This window comes from Paramisgurnus dabryanus, chromosome 14, assembly GCF_030506205.2.
Source record: "Paramisgurnus dabryanus chromosome 14, PD_genome_1.1, whole genome shotgun sequence".
NCBI lineage: Eukaryota > Metazoa > Chordata > Actinopteri > Cypriniformes > Cobitidae > Paramisgurnus > Paramisgurnus dabryanus.
The window spans coordinates 12,157,854-12,177,524 of NC_133350.1; the positions used below are offsets into that span (position 1 = coordinate 12,157,854).

The 19,671-nt window shown below is 38.2% G+C and overlaps 1 protein-coding gene across 2 annotated transcripts in view; it reads right to left on the reverse strand.

Annotated features, from left to right (window-relative positions):
* Window positions 1-19,671, reverse strand: part of pax7a (paired box 7a) — a 61,204-nt gene that overhangs the window by 12,881 nt on the left and 28,652 nt on the right. For both annotated transcript variants that reach the window (XM_065259112.2, XM_065259111.2), the window contains exons 6-7: window positions 12,836-13,001; window positions 12,385-12,581 (exon numbers count right to left, since the gene is read on the reverse strand). In XM_065259112.2, the coding sequence (XP_065115184.1) occupies window positions 12,385-12,581; window positions 12,836-13,001 (363 nt within the window). The remainder of the gene's footprint in view (window positions 1-12,384; window positions 12,582-12,835; window positions 13,002-19,671) is intronic.

The following is a 19,671-nucleotide window of genomic DNA, read 5'->3' on the forward strand; positions in this document are numbered from 1 at the left end:
GAAATGATTGTCATTTAAAAATAAAAAATATGCACTTTTAAACCACAACTGTACATTACGCATATACGTGAGGTCGGCTTGCGGACCGGAGGAAGACAAGAAGTTGTGGTTTAAAAGTGCATATTTTTTATTTTTCTTGCCAAAAATGACAATCGTTTGGCTAGATAAGACCCTTATGCCTCGTTTGGGATCGTTTAGAGTCCTTTGAAACTCCGTTGAAACTGCAATTTTAAACTGCATTAAAACTGTTACGTGTTGGGGTCCATTAAAGTCCATTAAAATAAGAAAAATCCTGAAATGTTTTCTTATCTTTTCTTGACTGAACAAAAAAGATATCAACATTTTGGATGACATGGTGGTTAAGTAAATGATCTGGATTTTATTTTTTAAATTAACTAATCCTTTAAAGATTTAGTATAAGAATGAAAATGATCCTTAGACAAGTCTCAAAAATTGCTTTTGACTTGACTTGATTTATTTTCATAACTTTTAGCTCTCCTCAGAGCATTGCATTAGCAGAGCAAAGGATAATGGGTTCGAAACTAAGGAACACACATCCTGATAAAAAAAATGTATACATTGTAATGCACTTTAAGTCGCTCGGATAAATGAGTCTGCCACATGCATAAATGTAAATTTTTATGTAATAAAAAAGTATTATACTCAAAACACAGTTGAGCTGAGATGGTAAATTAAAAAGTAACTTAGGTTAAAAAAAACAAAACTACTAAAAACTTTAGTTTCATAGCATGCATTTTGCATCCATTCTTAGTAAAACATCGCTATGTAAATAAATTAAATGCAAAAGCTAAGGAGCACACTTAAAAATCCTCAAAAGATAATTGAAGGAAAAGTGAGTGAGTTGCATGGACTCCACACAGACAGAGGATTTGAGAAGAGGGGGTTTATGGTGCGGAGAGAGAAACAGGGGGCTTTTAAGAGTACAAAGACTCCAGTAGGTTTGTGTTTGCCTAAGGGCCAGCCTGCCAACAGAGCAGATAGTAACGTCCTCTGAACCCTCACCAGGCTCTCGGCCAACACACACACACACTTTAGTCTTAATCTAGCCCAGAGTGGATTAGAGAGTTCCTCCCGTCTGCCCTCACCCCGATGCCCTCCAGTGGTACCTTCAAGTTTCGTGCAGGTCAGGAGGGTAAATGAAGGGAGAATCGATGCTCTCGGTGTGTGTAAGTTATCTTAGACCACCAGAATATCATCTCTTCACTTCACTTCAGATCTGTCGGCCTGATAGTCGCCTCCACTGGAAATTGCGAGAGGCTGCTACTGTCAATTGTTTGTCTGTTTCAAAGGACAGTCCTGGGGCGATGATTACGGCAAATAACGCTTTCTGACATTTATCAACTCTGTCGACAGACATTCAGGATTATAACAGAGGTGAAATAAAGAATGGAAATACTATAAAAGTTTAGGTCATATTTCAACATAAAATTTTGTAACTTTACTTAAAACTTAGCAATGTAAATATTTTGTTTAGGATTGCCGTTATTTTACACAAACAAAAGCTTATTTTGCTGAATGAGATAGATCAACTCTAATATATTTGGCCATATTAATATTTAAATGTCACCCTGGACCACAAAATCAGTCATAGGTCGTATAAGTTTATTTGCAGCAATAGTCAAGAATACAATTGTATGAGTCAAAATTATAGATTTTTTATGCCAAAATCATTATTATATTAAGTAAAGATCATGTTCAATGAAGATATTTTGTAAATGTTCTACCGTAAATATGTAAAAAAAATTATTAATCATTAGTAATATGCATTGCTAAGGATTTCAGTTGGACAACTTTAAAAGCAGATTTTCTCAATATTTTGATTTTTGAATATTTTGATCTGATTTGACCCTCAGATTTCAATTTTTAGTTGTATCTCAGCCAAATATTGTCCTTTTTTATGAAACCATACATCAATGGAAAGCTTTCTATTCAGCTTTTAGATGATGTATACATCTCAGTTTTAAAAAATTGACCCTTATGTCTGGTTTTGTGGTCCAGGTCACAAATATTAATATATTAAAGATGCTATTAAATTATATTAAATTTAAAGGGTTAACTCACCCCAAAATACAAAATTAACCCTTTACGTTCAGATATTAATGATTTCCCAAACTAAAAAAGTGTAAATTGAAAATTTCACTACATTATATTGTATATTATTTTAGAAATACATGGCTTAGTTTGAATAATCTACTGATCTTATTGTCTGATAACCAGAAGCTTTTATAAAAGACTATGCACTCGAAAGATGTTAAGACCTACGGTTGGGTCAAATTTGAACAAACTAGAATTTGTAGGTTAATTTCCTAACCTTCAACCTAACCCAATGGCCGGGTTTCCGTATTTGGCCTAATACATTAACATAAATAAAACCCAGCATATTTAAGACTGGTTTCACCGCTCTCCCACATTTCCCATACCGGTGCACATCTGAGACAAAATGACTATTTAAAAATAACAGCGGTTGCATAAATTCAATTAGAGGCTTTTGGTCACGGTGGAAGGGGAGCGCGGGGCAATTAAACGTCCTGTGAGCTCTCAGCCCTCCTCAATGCTGACAGAGAACAGATGATGGGGCAGATCGCTGTGTCACACCCGTAATTGGCCAAAGCACATTAATCAAAAGTGAAAAGAGGCTTCCGAACAGAAGAGAGACGGAGAGATGAAGAAGAGAAAAAGGCGACGGAAATCGGGTGGAGGAGAGAGAAGAGGTGAGAAAATGAAGGAATGAAACTTTAAATATGTGCTCCAGAGGTAAAGCATTGTGTTAGCAGCGCAAATGTGAGTTAGTTGCTTTGGATAAAAGTGTCTCCTAAATGCATTAATGCAATGTTAATCTACATCTGTCACATGTGAGATGAAAGCTTTATGTTGAATGCACTCATAAATGACTGATTTGGGACACTACATGGAGAGCACGCTAAAAGTAAACAACAATAATAAAAATATCAAAAAAATATTAGATACATTTGGCTATATTATTTCATTTATTATCAAAATATCTTACAGGGCAGCATAACTTTTACAACAGCCTTCCAGTCAGTAATAGTCATATAATGCTGTCTAGTTAGACAGCTTGGTGGGTTTTGGAACATGAGCTGGTTTCAGTATAAACTGGGTGGGCGTGATAATCGAGCTCAATTAGTTTCTGATTGGCTCTGACAGAATCTGGGCACTGACATACGGGACACAGATGAAGGCCATTATCAGCCACTAAAACAAGCTGTCACTCCTCAAAGGATGTTTACTGTACTAAATAGTGTGCATATGGTCTCTCTTTCCCTCTCTGCCCATCTTCTTTGGTCAGTCTCACATCTTATCAGCGGATACGTTGACAGCCGTAGACAAATGTTTTCAACAAGACTCTCAGTAGCTACTGTAATACTACTGCATGCTCACAACTATCTGAATAAATATATTGACCATACAAGTATTAACATTTTTTTAACTTTATTTTATTTTAATCTGAATATGAGGCCTTTATTACTTTAATAAAGTTATAATATAAATAGCTATTAATATTAATTATATTAGTATTTTAAATGTTTATCTAAAATGAAGCATTCATATAATTTCTACAGTCATTTCAGAACATTATAATATATATTTTATTTATTAATAAATATACATAAATAAATAAAAAACTGACTAAATAAATAAGCTTTCGATGCTTATTTATGCTCTTGATGTTTGGTTTGTCATGATAGGACAATATTTGGCCGAGAAACAACTATTTAAAAATCTGAAATCTGAGGGTGCAAAAAATCTCAATATTGAGAAAATCGCCTTTAATTGTCCAAATGAAGTCCTTAGCAACACATATTATTAATGATAAATACATTTTTTATTTATTTATTTATACAATTTATTTAATAGGACATTTACTTCATGGAACATGATCTTACTTAATATCATAATGATTTTGGCATAAAAAAATCTATAATTTGGACCCATACAATGTATTGTTGGCTATGCTACAAATGTACCAGTGCTACTTATGACTGGTTTTGAGGTCCAGGGTCACATATGGTATTATTTTATTGTCCTTAAATTTATAGATTTATTACAGTCTCATAAAATCGTATATACTTTTTCTTCAACTTTCAGGCATTTTGTGAATTAATATAACAAATAACAAGTGTCATTTTAAACTAGGCATGCCCTTAATCTTACATGGAAATGGCCCTTATATATCAATACATGAGTTTGGCATTACTGTACATAAAGGATTTGCAATAATACCATGAACAGCAATGTTAAAAACATTATAGCATCCTTATGTGCTCCACAGCATCACACACCTACAAAATTGAAACAGTGGTGTCTTAAAGATTGTAGCTTTACCATTATAATAAAAACTTTATTAACCAAATTTACAAAATGCTAAGCCGATCTAAACTAAAACAGTGTGCCAGTAAGCAAGCCAATAGGGCGACAAAGAACCAAAACTCCTATCGTAGAGGAATGGTCAGTTCTCCTATGGCAGGGTAACTTTTGTATAAAATCCAAGCTTATAATAGCGGTTATACATTATGTATATGTTTAAAACTTTCAAGTGTGATTTTGTGGCAGGTGTACACAACTAAAAAAGGACTTAAACAAAGATATGCAAGCATTAACTGACCAGGAGAGCAACAAATCCCACTATTCTCTTCTGCAACAGCAAAGCATCTGCTCCTTAAATATTCCCATCCAAAGTCACCCGCAGTCTGTCTCTGCTAACCAGAGGTTAATGTGCCATCTATTTGCTCGCAATTGAAGAACGTGTGGAGGCACAATCATCTTTTCTCCTGCAGTAATATGCTTGAGTGAGCATGGGACGCGTTCAGCCAAAAGGAACAAGAGAATCTAAACACACACACACACACACACACACACGTACACACACGTGCACACACACACACGTGCACACACACACACAGCACCTCATTGCACTGCTGCCTCCGCCAAATTAAATGGCAGATTTTATAATTCCACTGGAGTGATTTTACTGAGGCCGGGGAAGAGAGAGAGAAGGTTTGTTTGCTAAAATCAGCAGGGGACCGGAGCGGTGAAAAATGTCAGGTCAAATTGTTCTTGACAGTGTTAATATTTGCACCTCATAGCAATAATTACATGTAAATAAATAGTGAAATAGCGCACAGCTGGAGTCTAAGAGGAGAAAACAGCCAGCTGAGACACTGAGCAGCTCATTTTACAGACCTTTGCAAACCTTGGATACTGAAGAGGAACTATAGAGTACATAACACATTAATGTATTGCTATCCAAAGCCACTTAACTGTCAGAGTTTTCCGTTCATCTCATTCATCTCTTGCTAAACCACAGATATACTGTACTGTTTAACAGAAAGCATGCAATTGCAACTCTTATAGTCTATATCTAACAGTCAAAGCCTTAATAAAATAAATCTGGAAAGTGTGGTGCCCATAAGACAGCTGTATGATGATACAAGCAACGTTCAGCTCAGCGGGTCTCGGTCCGCAGGCAACCTGAGACATCAATCCATAGATTACCTGTGTGGGTTTTGGGTCGGGGGGGTTGAATGGAGGTTTGGGTTGGTAAAGTTAGATTATTAATCACTTCTATGCACCTGTCATAGTGGCATGTGGAACTAACAGGAGGCACATTTCACAAAGATGACAAAAAGTGGATGGCTACTAAAGAAGGTTTATCGATGTCTGTTGAACCCAGCAGTGACCTCGCAAACCCTTAAAACCTGTTGAACTCATGCAGCCCAGGCAAACCCCACACCTTCACCTGTTGATATAGACCTAATAAAATACACTTTTACAACAGAGATGCATGAACTGAAATAAATGCAGCCAAGGAAATCAAACTTCGTGCTGAACTTTTTTTTATAAATAATAAACATACAGTATATAGACATACAAACACACACATAGTGATCATATCTGCTGTGCATTTATATAAATACCAGAATGAGATGGAGATCATATATAGAGGTTAAATATAAATAAATATAATGAAATAAATAAATTCGATATGATCAGTGTGTGTGTGTTTCCATGTGTGTCTATATCTGGCTATATACTCTCCATATTATAAGCATTTCCAGTTGCGTGGGACACACGGCATATGAATTGGTCTCAGTGGTTTCCTCCTTTAAATCCCTATCTTCTAGGATTTGCTGAAATTTATATTGGCTGCCTCTGCAAGATAAATGTAAATCGCATTCCCTTATATTTGCTATTTATCAGGACGCTGCAGCTCGCTTTCGGCCGGGGAAAATATCTCTCACCCGCATACAAACAGCCCTGCATTTAAATAGCATTTTTATTGTCTGCAGTAGCCTTTCATCTAAACGCAGGAAACGCATCTCTTCCTCTCCAGGGGAAGAAGAGTGAGAGAGAGAGAGAGAGAGAGAGAGAGACAGAGAGAGAGAAAGACCAACATTGTCTTGAAGAAAGAGATTAGAAAGGTAGAAAAACAGGAATATAACCTAAAAATCTTTTTCTCGGAGATGAGAAAGTCAGTATTGGCCTCTGCAGAGAAGCCAAAATGGAAGTTAAAGTACACAGACAGGTGTGAAGGATCCATGACCTGATCTCATGATACCAACCACCTCTGGAACCTTAGCAATAAACCAGACGCTCACATGTGTGTTGCATCAAAATTCATGAACGTTCTACTTGCTAAACTTAGAAAAAGGCCACAGTACTTGATCCTTATACCCTTTAAGTGTAAGATTTAAATATAAGAGGTTCTTTTTTATGTCAAAGTCACCCATAGGATGCTAAACATATGAGCAAAAGTGACCAAACTTCCAGCCTGATGTTACAAGAAAACTTTTATTAGTTAATAAATAACTTTATACTTCTAATTGCTTTTAACCTAAAATAAAAGAATCTTATAGATGAAAAAGTTACTAATAAAAATTGAAGCCCAAGATAAGTTTTTTAAAACAAAAAAATCCCTCCAACCTGATTTTAAGAGTGTAGTTTATTTTGGTCTTCAACCATACTATGTTAGACATCACTTCGCGCACATGCACATTAATTGTAATTATAGGCCTAATACTACTTAAACTAAAAACCGAGTCTTCAGAGACCCCCAAACCTAAGCCTTCTACCAAAACTACAGTCGTTTTGCCCAAGGCGACGATTTCTGTCTGTCTGATGTTTTTGGCAGCTGACAGACAGGTCTTGTTTTTGGAAAGCCTCTTATAGGTCTTCTCCATTACTGCCAAATATAAACAGTATCTGTTTTAATATGGTTTCTAATTATTAAGTATCAATTCCCCCCTCGCGCTCCGAAAGCGCACCGGGTGCGGATAAATGCGCGCTCATCCGCTTTGATTCGAGAGCGCGCCAGCTGACACGGTGCCCGGTCTGGGGCTTAATGCGCGAGATTTAATAATGTGTGGGACTACACGAACCTCATTGATATTCACGTGCCTAATGTCTTGTCAAAAGCGCGAGGCACCGGAGAGCGCGAGAGAAGCGCGCACTTGAAATTGGTGAGGTAGGTGTCTTTCCTTTTTAGTCGACGCCAGCAAGGGGCTCTTAAACGTAATTCATCGCCTTTTTCGTGAAGGGCTGATGGAAGAGGAAAATGGTTGGAGCTTCTTTGCGCTTATCTCTGTCTGACAGTCGTGCGCAGCGGCTGGTGTCAGCGCGCAGTGCTGTGCTGTGCGGTACGGCGCGGGCGAGCAGGCCCGGGGACACGGATCAAAGGGAGGCTCGGCTGTGCGCCGTATTTCTTTCTGATCCCCGGTGTCGAGACCCAACCCCGCTCGCGCGCTGCTTTACGCACTCATCTATCCATCCATGAGCCCAGTTTTATTCCTCAGCACCCGCTCCCACGACTCTCATGCGCAACAGATACTTTTCTTTATCAAAACTGTTATATTTATGGTTTAATCAAACTTTTGCATGTGCATTCATGCATATGGCAGACGCCTTTATCCAAAGTGATCATTTGTTTATCGGTAAGCACAGTACTTTACTAACAAAGCCACATAATACAAATTGGCCTACTGTACCAACATTTCTAACATCTAAAATCTATGGCAACAATAACTTACACCAAATTACAATCAGTTAAAAGATATTAATCTTAATAGAGATCAGAAAGCTTCTTACAATAGTATAATATAAAAATAATATTTTATGGCTTTACCGTAGTAACAGTAACTGCAGAAACTATGGTGACCTCTATAATATTTTATTAAAATATTTCTTAAAATATATTTTTTAAAGTAATTACTGTAGGGGCTCAAATCACATTGGTCTGCACAATTTCTTCTGTGCAGTTGTTTCTTAGTCTCCCAGCAGGTGTCCCTGTCACTCAAAGCAGTGAAATTTACATTAAATACCTTTGCCAAAACATTTTAACTTTTAAAAACCCCTTTAGATTCATAATGGAGAACATATAAGTCTCTCATCATTACCTGATATCATGCATAATGTGGTAGAGACACAGATTGCTCCTGCTTATTTGTTGTATCAGTATGAATATTTAAAAGGTTTAAGTAATGAAATATACAATTATATGACACTGATAATTTAGACCTTTAGCCCCTTGAATCTTGTTTTTGGCATTGAGTCTACAGATTTCCCCCAATGAAATGGTTTCCAAGGAAGGAAAAGGAAAAGACTTGTTTTCCCTGACATCACTCGAGGTCTGTGTCCTTATCCAGTACCTGCTGTGCAACAAAATGAAATGGAGTGAAACGCCTCCCCCCAAAAGACGAAAACATACCTGCAGCTCAGCCAAGCAATGCCTAATAGACTCTGAAGTGACATTGCATCACTCTCACCGCCTAAACTTATAATCAAGGACTACTACAACAACAACCGCCGGTGGATGGCTTTTCTACTGGGCTGTAATGGGAAAATGCGCGCTGTCTGGATGGGTTACACCGACACCTGTGCTGACATCAGCGGGGGTCCATTACTCTTGGCACTCGACCACCCCAAACCCATTTATAGCCAATCACAACCGTTTGGTCAATCTTTACCAGCAACCAGCAGCTCATCAAAAGCAGACGTTGGGAGAAATAGGTCTGTGGTCCGAGTACACGCGACTATCTCCGCCAGACAGATGTTGTCTGCAAAGTTCCAATATAAGGGAGATAACTTTCATCTAAAAGACAACTTGGTTTAAATTGAGGACATTATTTTTGGTCAGCATCACGGGCAGAAAGGTCACTGATGGTTTTGGAGTGTAAAGTTGGTGGTAGTTAAAGATTCGATTGTTTAATACCAGCTATATGAAAAATACCTTATAAATGCAAAGCTTATTTAATTCCAAACACAGCTGTCAAAATAAATTGTCAAAAAATGGTCCCTATTCATCACTGGGATGGTACCCTTTCAAAAAGTACACCTTTACACCTAAAGGCATCATTAGTATCTCAGAGGCACATATTGGTACAAATTATACATATGTGTGCTTAAATGGTACATATTAGCACCTTTTTAAAGGGGACATATCTTGAAAATCTGACTTTTTCCATGTTTAAGTGCTATAATTGGGTCCCCAGTGCTTCTGTCAACCTGGAAAGATGTAAAAGGTCAACCTAGTAACATGTGAAAAAATAGGTCATTGAAATTTTGCTCCCCTTGTGATGTCAGAAGGGGATAATACCGCCTCTTAAAGGATTAGTCAAATTTCTAAAAAAAATCCAGATAATTTACTCACCACCATGTCATCCAAAATGTTGATGTCTTTCTTTGTTCAGTCGAGAAGAAATTATGTTTTTTGAGGAAAACATTCCAGGATTTTTCTCATTTTAATGGACTTTAATGGACCCCAATACATAACAGTTTTATTGCAGTTTCAAATTGCAGTTTCAAAGGACTCTAAACAATCCCAAATGAGGCATAAGGGTCTTATCTAGCGAAACGATTAAAAATATGCACTTTTAAACCACAACTTCTCGTCTATCTCCGGTCCTGTGACGCGCCAGCGCGACCTCACGTAGTTGCGTAATGCCGTGGAAAAGTCAAGCGGTTTAGATATATGAAACGCACATTTGCGGACCATTTTAAACAATAAACTGACACAAAGACATTAATTGGTATCATTCCACATACAACAACATTGGAACGGTCCTCTTTCTCCACACTTGTAAACACTGTGGCGTAGTTTCACATACGTCATCCGTGACCTCTTGACGTGATTACGTATTGCGTGAGGTTGCGCTGGCGCATCACATTACCGGAGATAGATGAGAAGTTGTGGTTTAAAGTGCATATTTTTTATTTTTCTTGTCAAAAATGACAATCCTTTCGCTAGATAAGACCCTTATGCCTCGTTTGGGATCGTTTAGAGTCCTTTGAAACGGCAATTTTAAACTGCATTAAAACTGTTACGTGTTGGGGTCCATTGAAGTCCATTAAAATGAGAAAAATCCTGGAATGTTTTCCTCAAAAAATATAATTTCCTCTCGATTGAACAAAGAAAGACATCAACATTTTGGATGACATGGTGGTGAGTAAATTATTTGGACTTTTAAATATGATGTAAGTCAAGCTTGTACCGAAGATAATTCCCCAATTCATCAGACATTAGTTGAAAATATATTCAGACTTACTAGTTAAATTTTAATAGGAATGATTAAAAAACAAATCTGAAAATAGATTTTTCATATCAAGCCTAATCCACAAAATTAGCCAAGACGCATTTACTATTTCTGAAGCAAAAGTATTTAAGCACAACAGCGAGAGCCAGCGTTGCTCCCATTAATACAGAAAGACCTCCACGTCTGCTGGTATTTACGGAGGTTTGGAGCGAAAGCATTAAGCGCTCAAAGCCCCTGTGCCACGATTAACAATCTCGCGCACTGTAAGACGCCCATGTTATCCTTCCAACATTCTAGTTACGAGAGGAAAAGCTCTTTTTTGTCACCAAATCCTTAATTCTTTCTTCTCTGTAGAAAAAAGCGAGGGTAATACTGAAAATGTTTCTCAATCTGCTTTGAGAAAGCACGAGAGAAAAGGAAAACCCCCAATAAAACATGTGTGAACGAAAGGGTAATTGTGGACAAATGCAGCATTGAAATTCATTTTTAACTCTTTACGCACCATTTCAATCTTATTTTATGCTTGTTAGCCACATCTTGTTGGTGAGGGTCGGCAGGACTTCCCAGTATTGATGGATAATTCTGTATAATTCGCTCCTTACATGCGATTTACATCAATACGTGTTATTTTGCATCGGTTAGTGACATTTCCCACAGAAAGTCACTTTAAGGAAGATAACAGGATCACAATCTTTCTCCAAAAATTACAAACACTACGACGTCCGGTCTGATGACCCCTATTGGCCCATACAACAAATGAACTTAACTGAAGAAACAATAATCCACAATGCTAACCATTTCACCACCTATACAGGTTAACCGTGACTAAAAACTGAAAATTCATCCTGAAAATAACTTTTTTCTTTTAGGAAAGTCAACATAAAATCACGCTTTTCCATATCCATAATGTGAAATATTTCCAGGTAAAGCAGGACACTTTAAAAAGCATGCACTTAAAAATTGTGCATGATAAACAACAGAAATGTATGATAAAGAGGTCATATGATGCGTTTTTCTTTGCGTTTCTTAATGTGTTAAAAGCTGTTCTTGCACAAAGTCGCAAAGATTAAAGTCTCAAACCCCAAGAAATATTCATCCACACCTTCCTAAAATGTTTTATTCAAACAAGTCATTACATATCTACGTAACTATGTGGGAAGATTTGAATAACCCCGCCTAAATGTTTTTGCAAAAAAAGAAGGCATAACTTTTATTCGCACTTTAGTACAGTTGGGTTGCCGACATGTCGTGGAGATGCATATGATGCATTTGCAAGCTGATATTCCAAATATGGTAAGGGGCGTAACATTTCTGATACAGGCCCAACCCACTGGATAGCTGGCAAATCAGAGCACTCCGCACTTTTCAGTTTAATGAGCTTAATAAAAATCAATGTGTTTCAGAAAGACAGGGCATAGAAAAGCAACAATAATGTACGGTATATGGAAAATAATGTGTTTTTTTAACCTTAAACACATTGCATTACACTAAATACACTAAATAATGTTCTTTTAAGCAACATCATATGACCTCTTAAATAAAAAGTCTATTTTTATTTTATGTTAACTTTGAGGACCTGGTTCTGACACAAAAAAAAATGTTTCCATGTTCCCAGCTTAAAACCAAGCATATTACACATGAGACTCAAAGATAGACAAACTTAACAGGATTTTGCTCAAAACCTTCAACTTCAATCCAAAAAATGTGCCTTATTCGCTAAAGAAGCAAATACTTGATTAATTCTGACAAGTTCTTGATCTCTGAACTGTGTCAGACGTTCATTCAATGCGTGTCATTATTTTCACATTGCACTGACCTGTGGTGAAAGGCCATTGCTCACAGGGTTCATGTGGTTGCTTGAAGCCGATGGGCTCATAAAGGTTTCTGAATAGCTGGAGAAGGTGTGGCGATTGGACGACAGGCCATAGGCGGAGCTACTGTCTGCAGAGAGCCCGCCCTGGTGCATGGAGGACGGGGGCAGAGGCTGTGGCCGGTGTAACGTACTGCTTACATCTGAAATACAAACACAGATGCTTACAGTCATTCACACAATATGTATTCTTTTGCGGGGGTTTTTTAACAGGCTCTTATATTTAGTTTCAGGAATTTCACTTTAATGGTATTGAAAATATTGTAGGCAGTAATTAAAATGGCACTTTAGTCATTTAATTGGTATTTAACAAATTTGACTGTCTTTCGCTGCAAAACCCTCTAAGTACATGCGAAAATTCCACTTTTTTGGACAAGACTGTTGCAACAGCTCATACCTTGTGAGAGAGCGGCGCTGGGATATGTCGATTCTGGAAGCTGATAGGTCGATAAGGTTGGCATTCCGGTGGGTGGAAACCCTCCGGGTAACAAGTGGTTGAAAGCTGCAAGCTGATTGGCCCCTGCTTGTTTACGCCACCTAGCTCTTCGATTGCTAAACCAGACCTGGCAAGATAAAGATGGAAATTAATTTAAAAGACATACACTTGCAATATTCCTTTCTTAACAATATTTCATATATCACCCGTACAGTACGGTATGTACAGGTTCATAGACGTGTGCGGCAACGAGTGCGTCCCTATGGGAACTGTCTGTTAGCACATGGTGAAGTCTCTGTTGTTTTAGTTAAGTGGCTAAAGCTGAGATCTGTATAAACAACCTCTTTTAGATGAGAGGTTGTAAAGAGGTCAGAGGTAGCCCACACATCTCCTTAACAGACATCTTCAGTATATTTATTTACCTGTCGGACACTTTAAAGACAGCCTAAAGCACTTATGACAGCTGTGTTGTTGGAGAAATGCACATAATTTGAGACAGAGGGCTCTATCTTGCACCCAGCGCAATTGACTTTGTCAGTGACGCATGTATCATTCGTATTTTGCGCCGGCGCACAGCGGGGTTTTTCCCTCCACAGACGCACGTCAGCAAACTAGGGAATGAACTTGCGCTCCCTGGGCGGTTCAGCGCAAAAAGGAGGCGTGTTGCGGCGCAAACCATCTCTTATGCTATTTTGCAGTTTCAAAAAACAATTGCGCTACTAACCAAAAAAAACTAGTCTAAAGTCAGTGGCGCGTTGCGCGTTGTTCATTATGCTATTTTAAGGGCGCATGCTTGACCATAATGTATAGCGTGCACAACGCGCATACACTTTGCTTATCTAATCTACACAGATGCAACAGTTATTTTTGCAAATCATAAATTGTTACACTTAAAAATATTAATTCACAAGATAAGGGAAATCATAGTGGTGAGCATTGTGGTGATAGTTTTTATTTATTGTGTGGCTGCGTTAAAAAATTATCATGCAAATAACGATTAAAATATTTTCATAAGTTTATTGTGTGGCTGTATTACGTTTATTTTATGTAAATAATAATTAAAATGTTTTCACAAGAAACCTTAATGTATGTGAACTTGATTTGTAAGAGTACTTTGGGGTTGGACCTGCTTGCGTTTCTTGGGTCCGATTTCAAAGCCCCCAAACCCTTTCAGCGGTGAGGGTGGATGCAGCGATGTCCTCTGCTGGCGTCTGTGTAGAGGCAGATCCACCTCCCGTTACACGGCGTGCCCGATTTATGCTGGCAAGCTTGGGATTTACAAGGACGTCGGTCTCCTCGGCTGTGAACCGCTCCTGCCGTGCGCCTGGTAAATCCGTCATAATAATAGCAACCCGCCATGGAACTTGCGCCCTTGCGTTTAAAGGGAATGTTGGATAGCGTTCTGATTGGTTTATTTGACGTTACGCCCAAACCACACCTATGAATAATGAACCTACTTCAGACAAACCCCTTATTGATTTGCGCCCGGCGCATGAGTTATTTCTCATGCCGGGAAAATAGCAACAGCGCCCAAGATCCGCCCACAAACTCACTTGCGCGTTGCGCTTCGCACTTGCGTTTCAGATCGTTAAAATAGGGCCCAGATACTGCTTAATATCAAACTTGATACATATATGACTTGACTTAGATTGTATTTGAAAAAACTGATTAGATGGATCGACTCAAATTTTTTATTTTATGCAAAAATCCAATTTTTTTATCATGGGCAAAAACTTTTCTTTGAAAAGTTTGTAATTGTTGGTTTATTTCAAACCAGCATTGGGTTAAAAGGGAAAATCCCAGTAGCTAGGTTAAATCGACCCAAAATTTTTTTATATTTGACCCAACAATGGGTTAAAATAACCCAGCATTTTGGGTTGAAACAACCAAGCATAGATTAAATTACAATCCCTTTTTGACCCAACACTCAGTTGAAAGTAACCCAAAATATTTTGGGTGTATAGTTGATTTTGCACATTAAAGGGATAGTTTATTCTCATGTTGTTACAAATCCAGCCTGATCTCACAAAATACGTGAAATAGTCACGCATTATTTTGCTAAGTTTTTCTTGGCATTGTCACGTATTTCCACAATTTTACGTGCCCATGGCAAGCATTTTTTTTTTCGTGTCAGTTTCACTAACCCTAACGTCAGGTGACAATGGTTTAAAAAGCATACAAAAAATTGTGTAAACCAATACTTAAAGTGACATCCTAGCACAAACAACAAATCTAAACCGAAACCGAAACGACAATTGTTTAAAAATAGAAATAAAAGTTGAGTAACCAATATGTGAAACTGACACGGAAAAGAAATGCGTGGTGGAAAAAATGGTGGAAAAACATGACAATGCCACAAAAAACTGAGCAAAATAATGCGTGACTATTTCATGGAAATTTGTGCGATCAGGTTGTACAAATCTTTATACATTTGTTTGTTTTGATGAACATGAAGAAATATATTTTGAGAAATGTTTGTAACCAAACCATTCATGAGCCCCATTCACTTCCATAGTTTTCTTTTTTGAATGGGGCCTCTGAACAGTTTGGTTAAAACATTCCTCGAAATATCTTTCTTCGTGTTCATCAGAATTAAGAAATTCATACAGGTTTGTAACAACATGAGAGCCAGAAAATTCATTTTTTGGGTGAACTATCCCTTTAAACTGAAGTACTTTAACATCATTAACATTTACATCCCATTTTTCAGACAAGACAATCTTTAAACAAGAATAATTTGCACTTTTTGGGCAGCGACTTTTCCATCAAAAGAGTTTCTGGCAGACATCAGCTCGCTCTATTACGCAGGAAAGAACCGAAGCCGTGCGTATGTGAAAGGTTGCAGACATTGATCTATGCCATGCACTGGGAATTCATCCGCGTTTAATACACTGTCAGCGCAGTTCATCTACTGTTGTGTTTAAAACGGGCCGGTCCATTGTGCGTCCACATGAAAGGTGGAGACAAAGGCCTCTCAATACGCCGGGCTGAAAAGTGTCCACAAAGAGGGGGCGTCCCTTTTTAAACGCGCCTTTAAGAGTTTCACTTTCATGGTACGCACACAAGAAGACACTCCATTTTGATGTAAGACTCCATAGACACACTCGACAAAACACACACACACACATACTCGCTTTCCCTTTCTTACAAAGCGTTGCTTACATTGTCCATGTGCAAAACTGTCAGGCCGCTAACAGCTAGCATCTCATTCAAACGACTTCAATAGATCGCCGACTAGAGATGATTCTTACCCATCTGTCAAGTGCGATATTCGACTTTTTCTTGCAAAAAGTGAAGCCCCCACCCAACAGTCTCAAAGAGGGAGATAAAGGACCCAAATGTGATGGTCCAATGTCTTGAAAAACTGCAAATGTATGTGGTGGGATTTTAACGCTCCTGCTGTGATTGGACAAACAGTTTGCTCGAACCTGGAGCTGGGAAAATGAGGATCGATGCTTCCTTCCCCCACAACCCCAAAAGTGTCCGTTCCTGTGCTGTGCCTCTTGACCCATGACCTTTGAACCCCACTCTCCACCCATCTATCCTTTCATCTTCTTGCCCTCTACCTTCTTTCTTCTGCTGTGAAGTGCGGATCTTTTCTTCTGTGATAACAACAAGGAAAACTGTATTGTTCAGGAGTTGCTCTTTAGGAGACTTAAAGTATATTTAATTTAAGCAAGTCAGTTATGGATGTTTCTTCTTAAATTCCTTAAGAGGAATACAAATAAATAAATAAGGAGTAAAAATGTCTTTCCTATGCATACATGCAAACATGTTTCTTCTCTGGCTTTATTTAGGATTTCCTTCCTCCACATTTATCCGCTCGCACATGAACTGATCTCTGCACTGTAAGACCACACAATCTGTAAAACTCATAATGCGATGACAATTCCCAAAGAGATTTTGGATTCATCCTTCTCGTCCGCTCATACGCTCTATCTCGGCGAGCTGCCTGCATCCCTGTAGTCAGAAGGTTGAAGACGCAGCCAGAAGATCTTGTGGCTTTACCATGTGCATGGCGGGGCGTCCGCCTGCCTTAATCACAACCGGAGCCTGCAAAGCATTTTTTGTCTAAGTGAATTAGCTGCCTTTGAAACAAACATGGCATCAGGGAGGTATACAAATGAACCCAAATGCCAGCAGTCGATTATTTTATCAAGTTATTTTTTCCCAATGCATCCACATACAGGAGAGGTTTGGAGAGATGCATCACCATGTGCCTGTGGTGCCCTGCAGTGTATGTTGACTGTTGAGTGTATTTCCCTTTGGAAACTGGATTTAAACACAATACATAGAGTTCACCTTGAATAGTCCCACATTCCCTTTCTTGTTTTTCTTAAATCGCGTCTAATTACTCCACTGAGCGCACTTCATCCACACCAAACACACAGGAGGACAAACCTTCACGCTGTGCACCGTCATCACCTTGTAATGGGGTGAGGATGAATAATGATGCTGTTACAGCAAAAACAGCCTGAATTAAATAATACTAATTCAAAATAATAATAATAATAAGAGTGGCAAAGATATTGGATATAACAAGATTAAGCATATGGGGGACAAGGCAACGCTCATTATGGACGCTTTGGCGACGGAAGTCCCGCCTTCCAGTTGAAGGAACCAATCATCAATCCATAAAGACAGATGATTATTTGGGGGAGGAGCTTTTTACAGAGTAACATGAGGTGCTTGCCAACCTGTGTGCTTGATTACCTTGAAACAATGTTTTTTGCACAATTTGAGCTTAAAGGTGCAGTGTGTAACTTTTTGAAGGATCTCTTAACAGAAATGCAAAATAATATACATAACTATAATATCAGGGGTGTATAAAGGCCTTTCATAATCAACCGTTATGTTTTTATTACTTTAGAATAAGATGTTTTTATACACATACACCGAGGGTCCCCTTACATGGAAGTCACCATTTTGTGCCGCCATGTTTCAGACAAACTTTTTTTTACTAAGTTGTCTCCGACTATGACATGTTTGTCCTGTGGCGGCTACCGTAGCTTCTCTATGTTTTTCAAAAGCGAGAAGTGAGCCGTGGACTGAGACGTTGGTTGCAATTCGCAACCTCGCCACTAGATGCCGCTAAAATTTACACACTGCACCTTTAAGAAACTAAAGTTGTATTAAATTTGATGTCAGGTTTAATTGTTGGTCAGATGGTGTTTAATTGTGATTTAAGTATTTCTCCATTAGATAGGACTTTGGTCTTGCATGACTGAAATAACTGCGTAGGAAAATGGCCGCCTAGTGGCACGACTTTCCTAAAGGGACCAGTGTTGGGGATAATGCATTACAAGTAACGTGCTTTACGTAAGTATATTACTTAAAGAGTAAAGTAACGCATTACTTTATAAATGTAAACATTAATATTTGAGTTTTTTTAAGTAAAGCAAGTTACTTTTCAGTTTAATTAATTTGATAAAAAAAATAATCTACTGAATTAAACTGAACATAGTCACGTAGAATTATGCACTCTATGTTCAATCATTCGATTCGAATTGAATTCAATCTATGTGTGCGCGCCTGAGCGAGAACAGTTTGAGTCAGATATGGAGATGGCAGGCCAGAGATTAGCTTTTTTGCGACGGAAATATTCAATTTCTGAATGCAGAACTTCTTAAAAACACCTGCAAGGCCTGAAAGAGATCAAGCCTCAGCCAAGTCAGAAAAAGTAACGTAAAAGTAACTTAAAAGTAACGCAAGTATTACTTTCCATAAAAGGTAACTAAGTAACGCAATTAGTTACTTTTTTGGGGAGTAACTTAATTTTGTAATGCATTACTTTTAAAAGTAACTTTTCCCAACGCTGAAAGGGACTGTGATAAAGGTTTAAGAAATATTTTATTTCTGCCACAATTGTTGTATATTTCGTTAGTACATCAGTAAACAATGTTAGTTCCTGCAGATCTTACTGAATGTCATCTTGTCTACAACTACTTCTATCTAAAACTGTGGGATTGTGAAATGTTTGAATGGTTACTACATGCCTGTTTGTCTTGTCAGTTTTGTGTGTAAATGTGTTGTATTTGTTACTCACTATAACCCAAGTGCTATGAACCAAAGCACATTGTCCAGACTCAACGCTGTCTCTGTGTCCAATGCAAGAGTCTGTAGAGATTTGTGTTTACTGCGCACACCTGTCACGGATAAACGGGATAAACCTACGTGCACAGGGACGGTGTTCCTTATTCCTGCTTTTACAGGGTGTTTCCTACACTGCAGTCCAATGGCTTGATGTGCACACACACACACACACACACACACACACACACACACACACACACACACATATAAACACATAAAAGTGTGGTGCATTGGGCTCAAGTAACCCCAGAAAACAGTTACAGATAAATTTAGCAAAATATTAGATCACATCCCCAACAATCCCACCAAAACCTGATAGATGATACCTGATAAATGATAGGATTGGCCTTGTGTTTTCAGTGAATCAAACAAGTGTAACATCTGTTTTATACTAACAAATGCAATACAACTAAGTTTAGCAAGCAATGTTCTGAATACATAAAATCTCCAATAATCTCCAGTAAACTGGGTCTGAAACAAGGAATAACTCGGAAAACTGCACACAGAAAGATCCAGCTGAGGATCGAGCCCGCTAACCTTTTTGCTGTGAGGCCACAGTGCTACCCATTGAGCCGCCCCATTTGCTTAATCTTAGCCACTGTTTACACAACAAATATTTAGTTTAATATATTTTAGGATATGGTACAGTCAGTGGTAACATGCTTTTTCGACATCTACAATACATGTGAGTAAAACCCACTGTA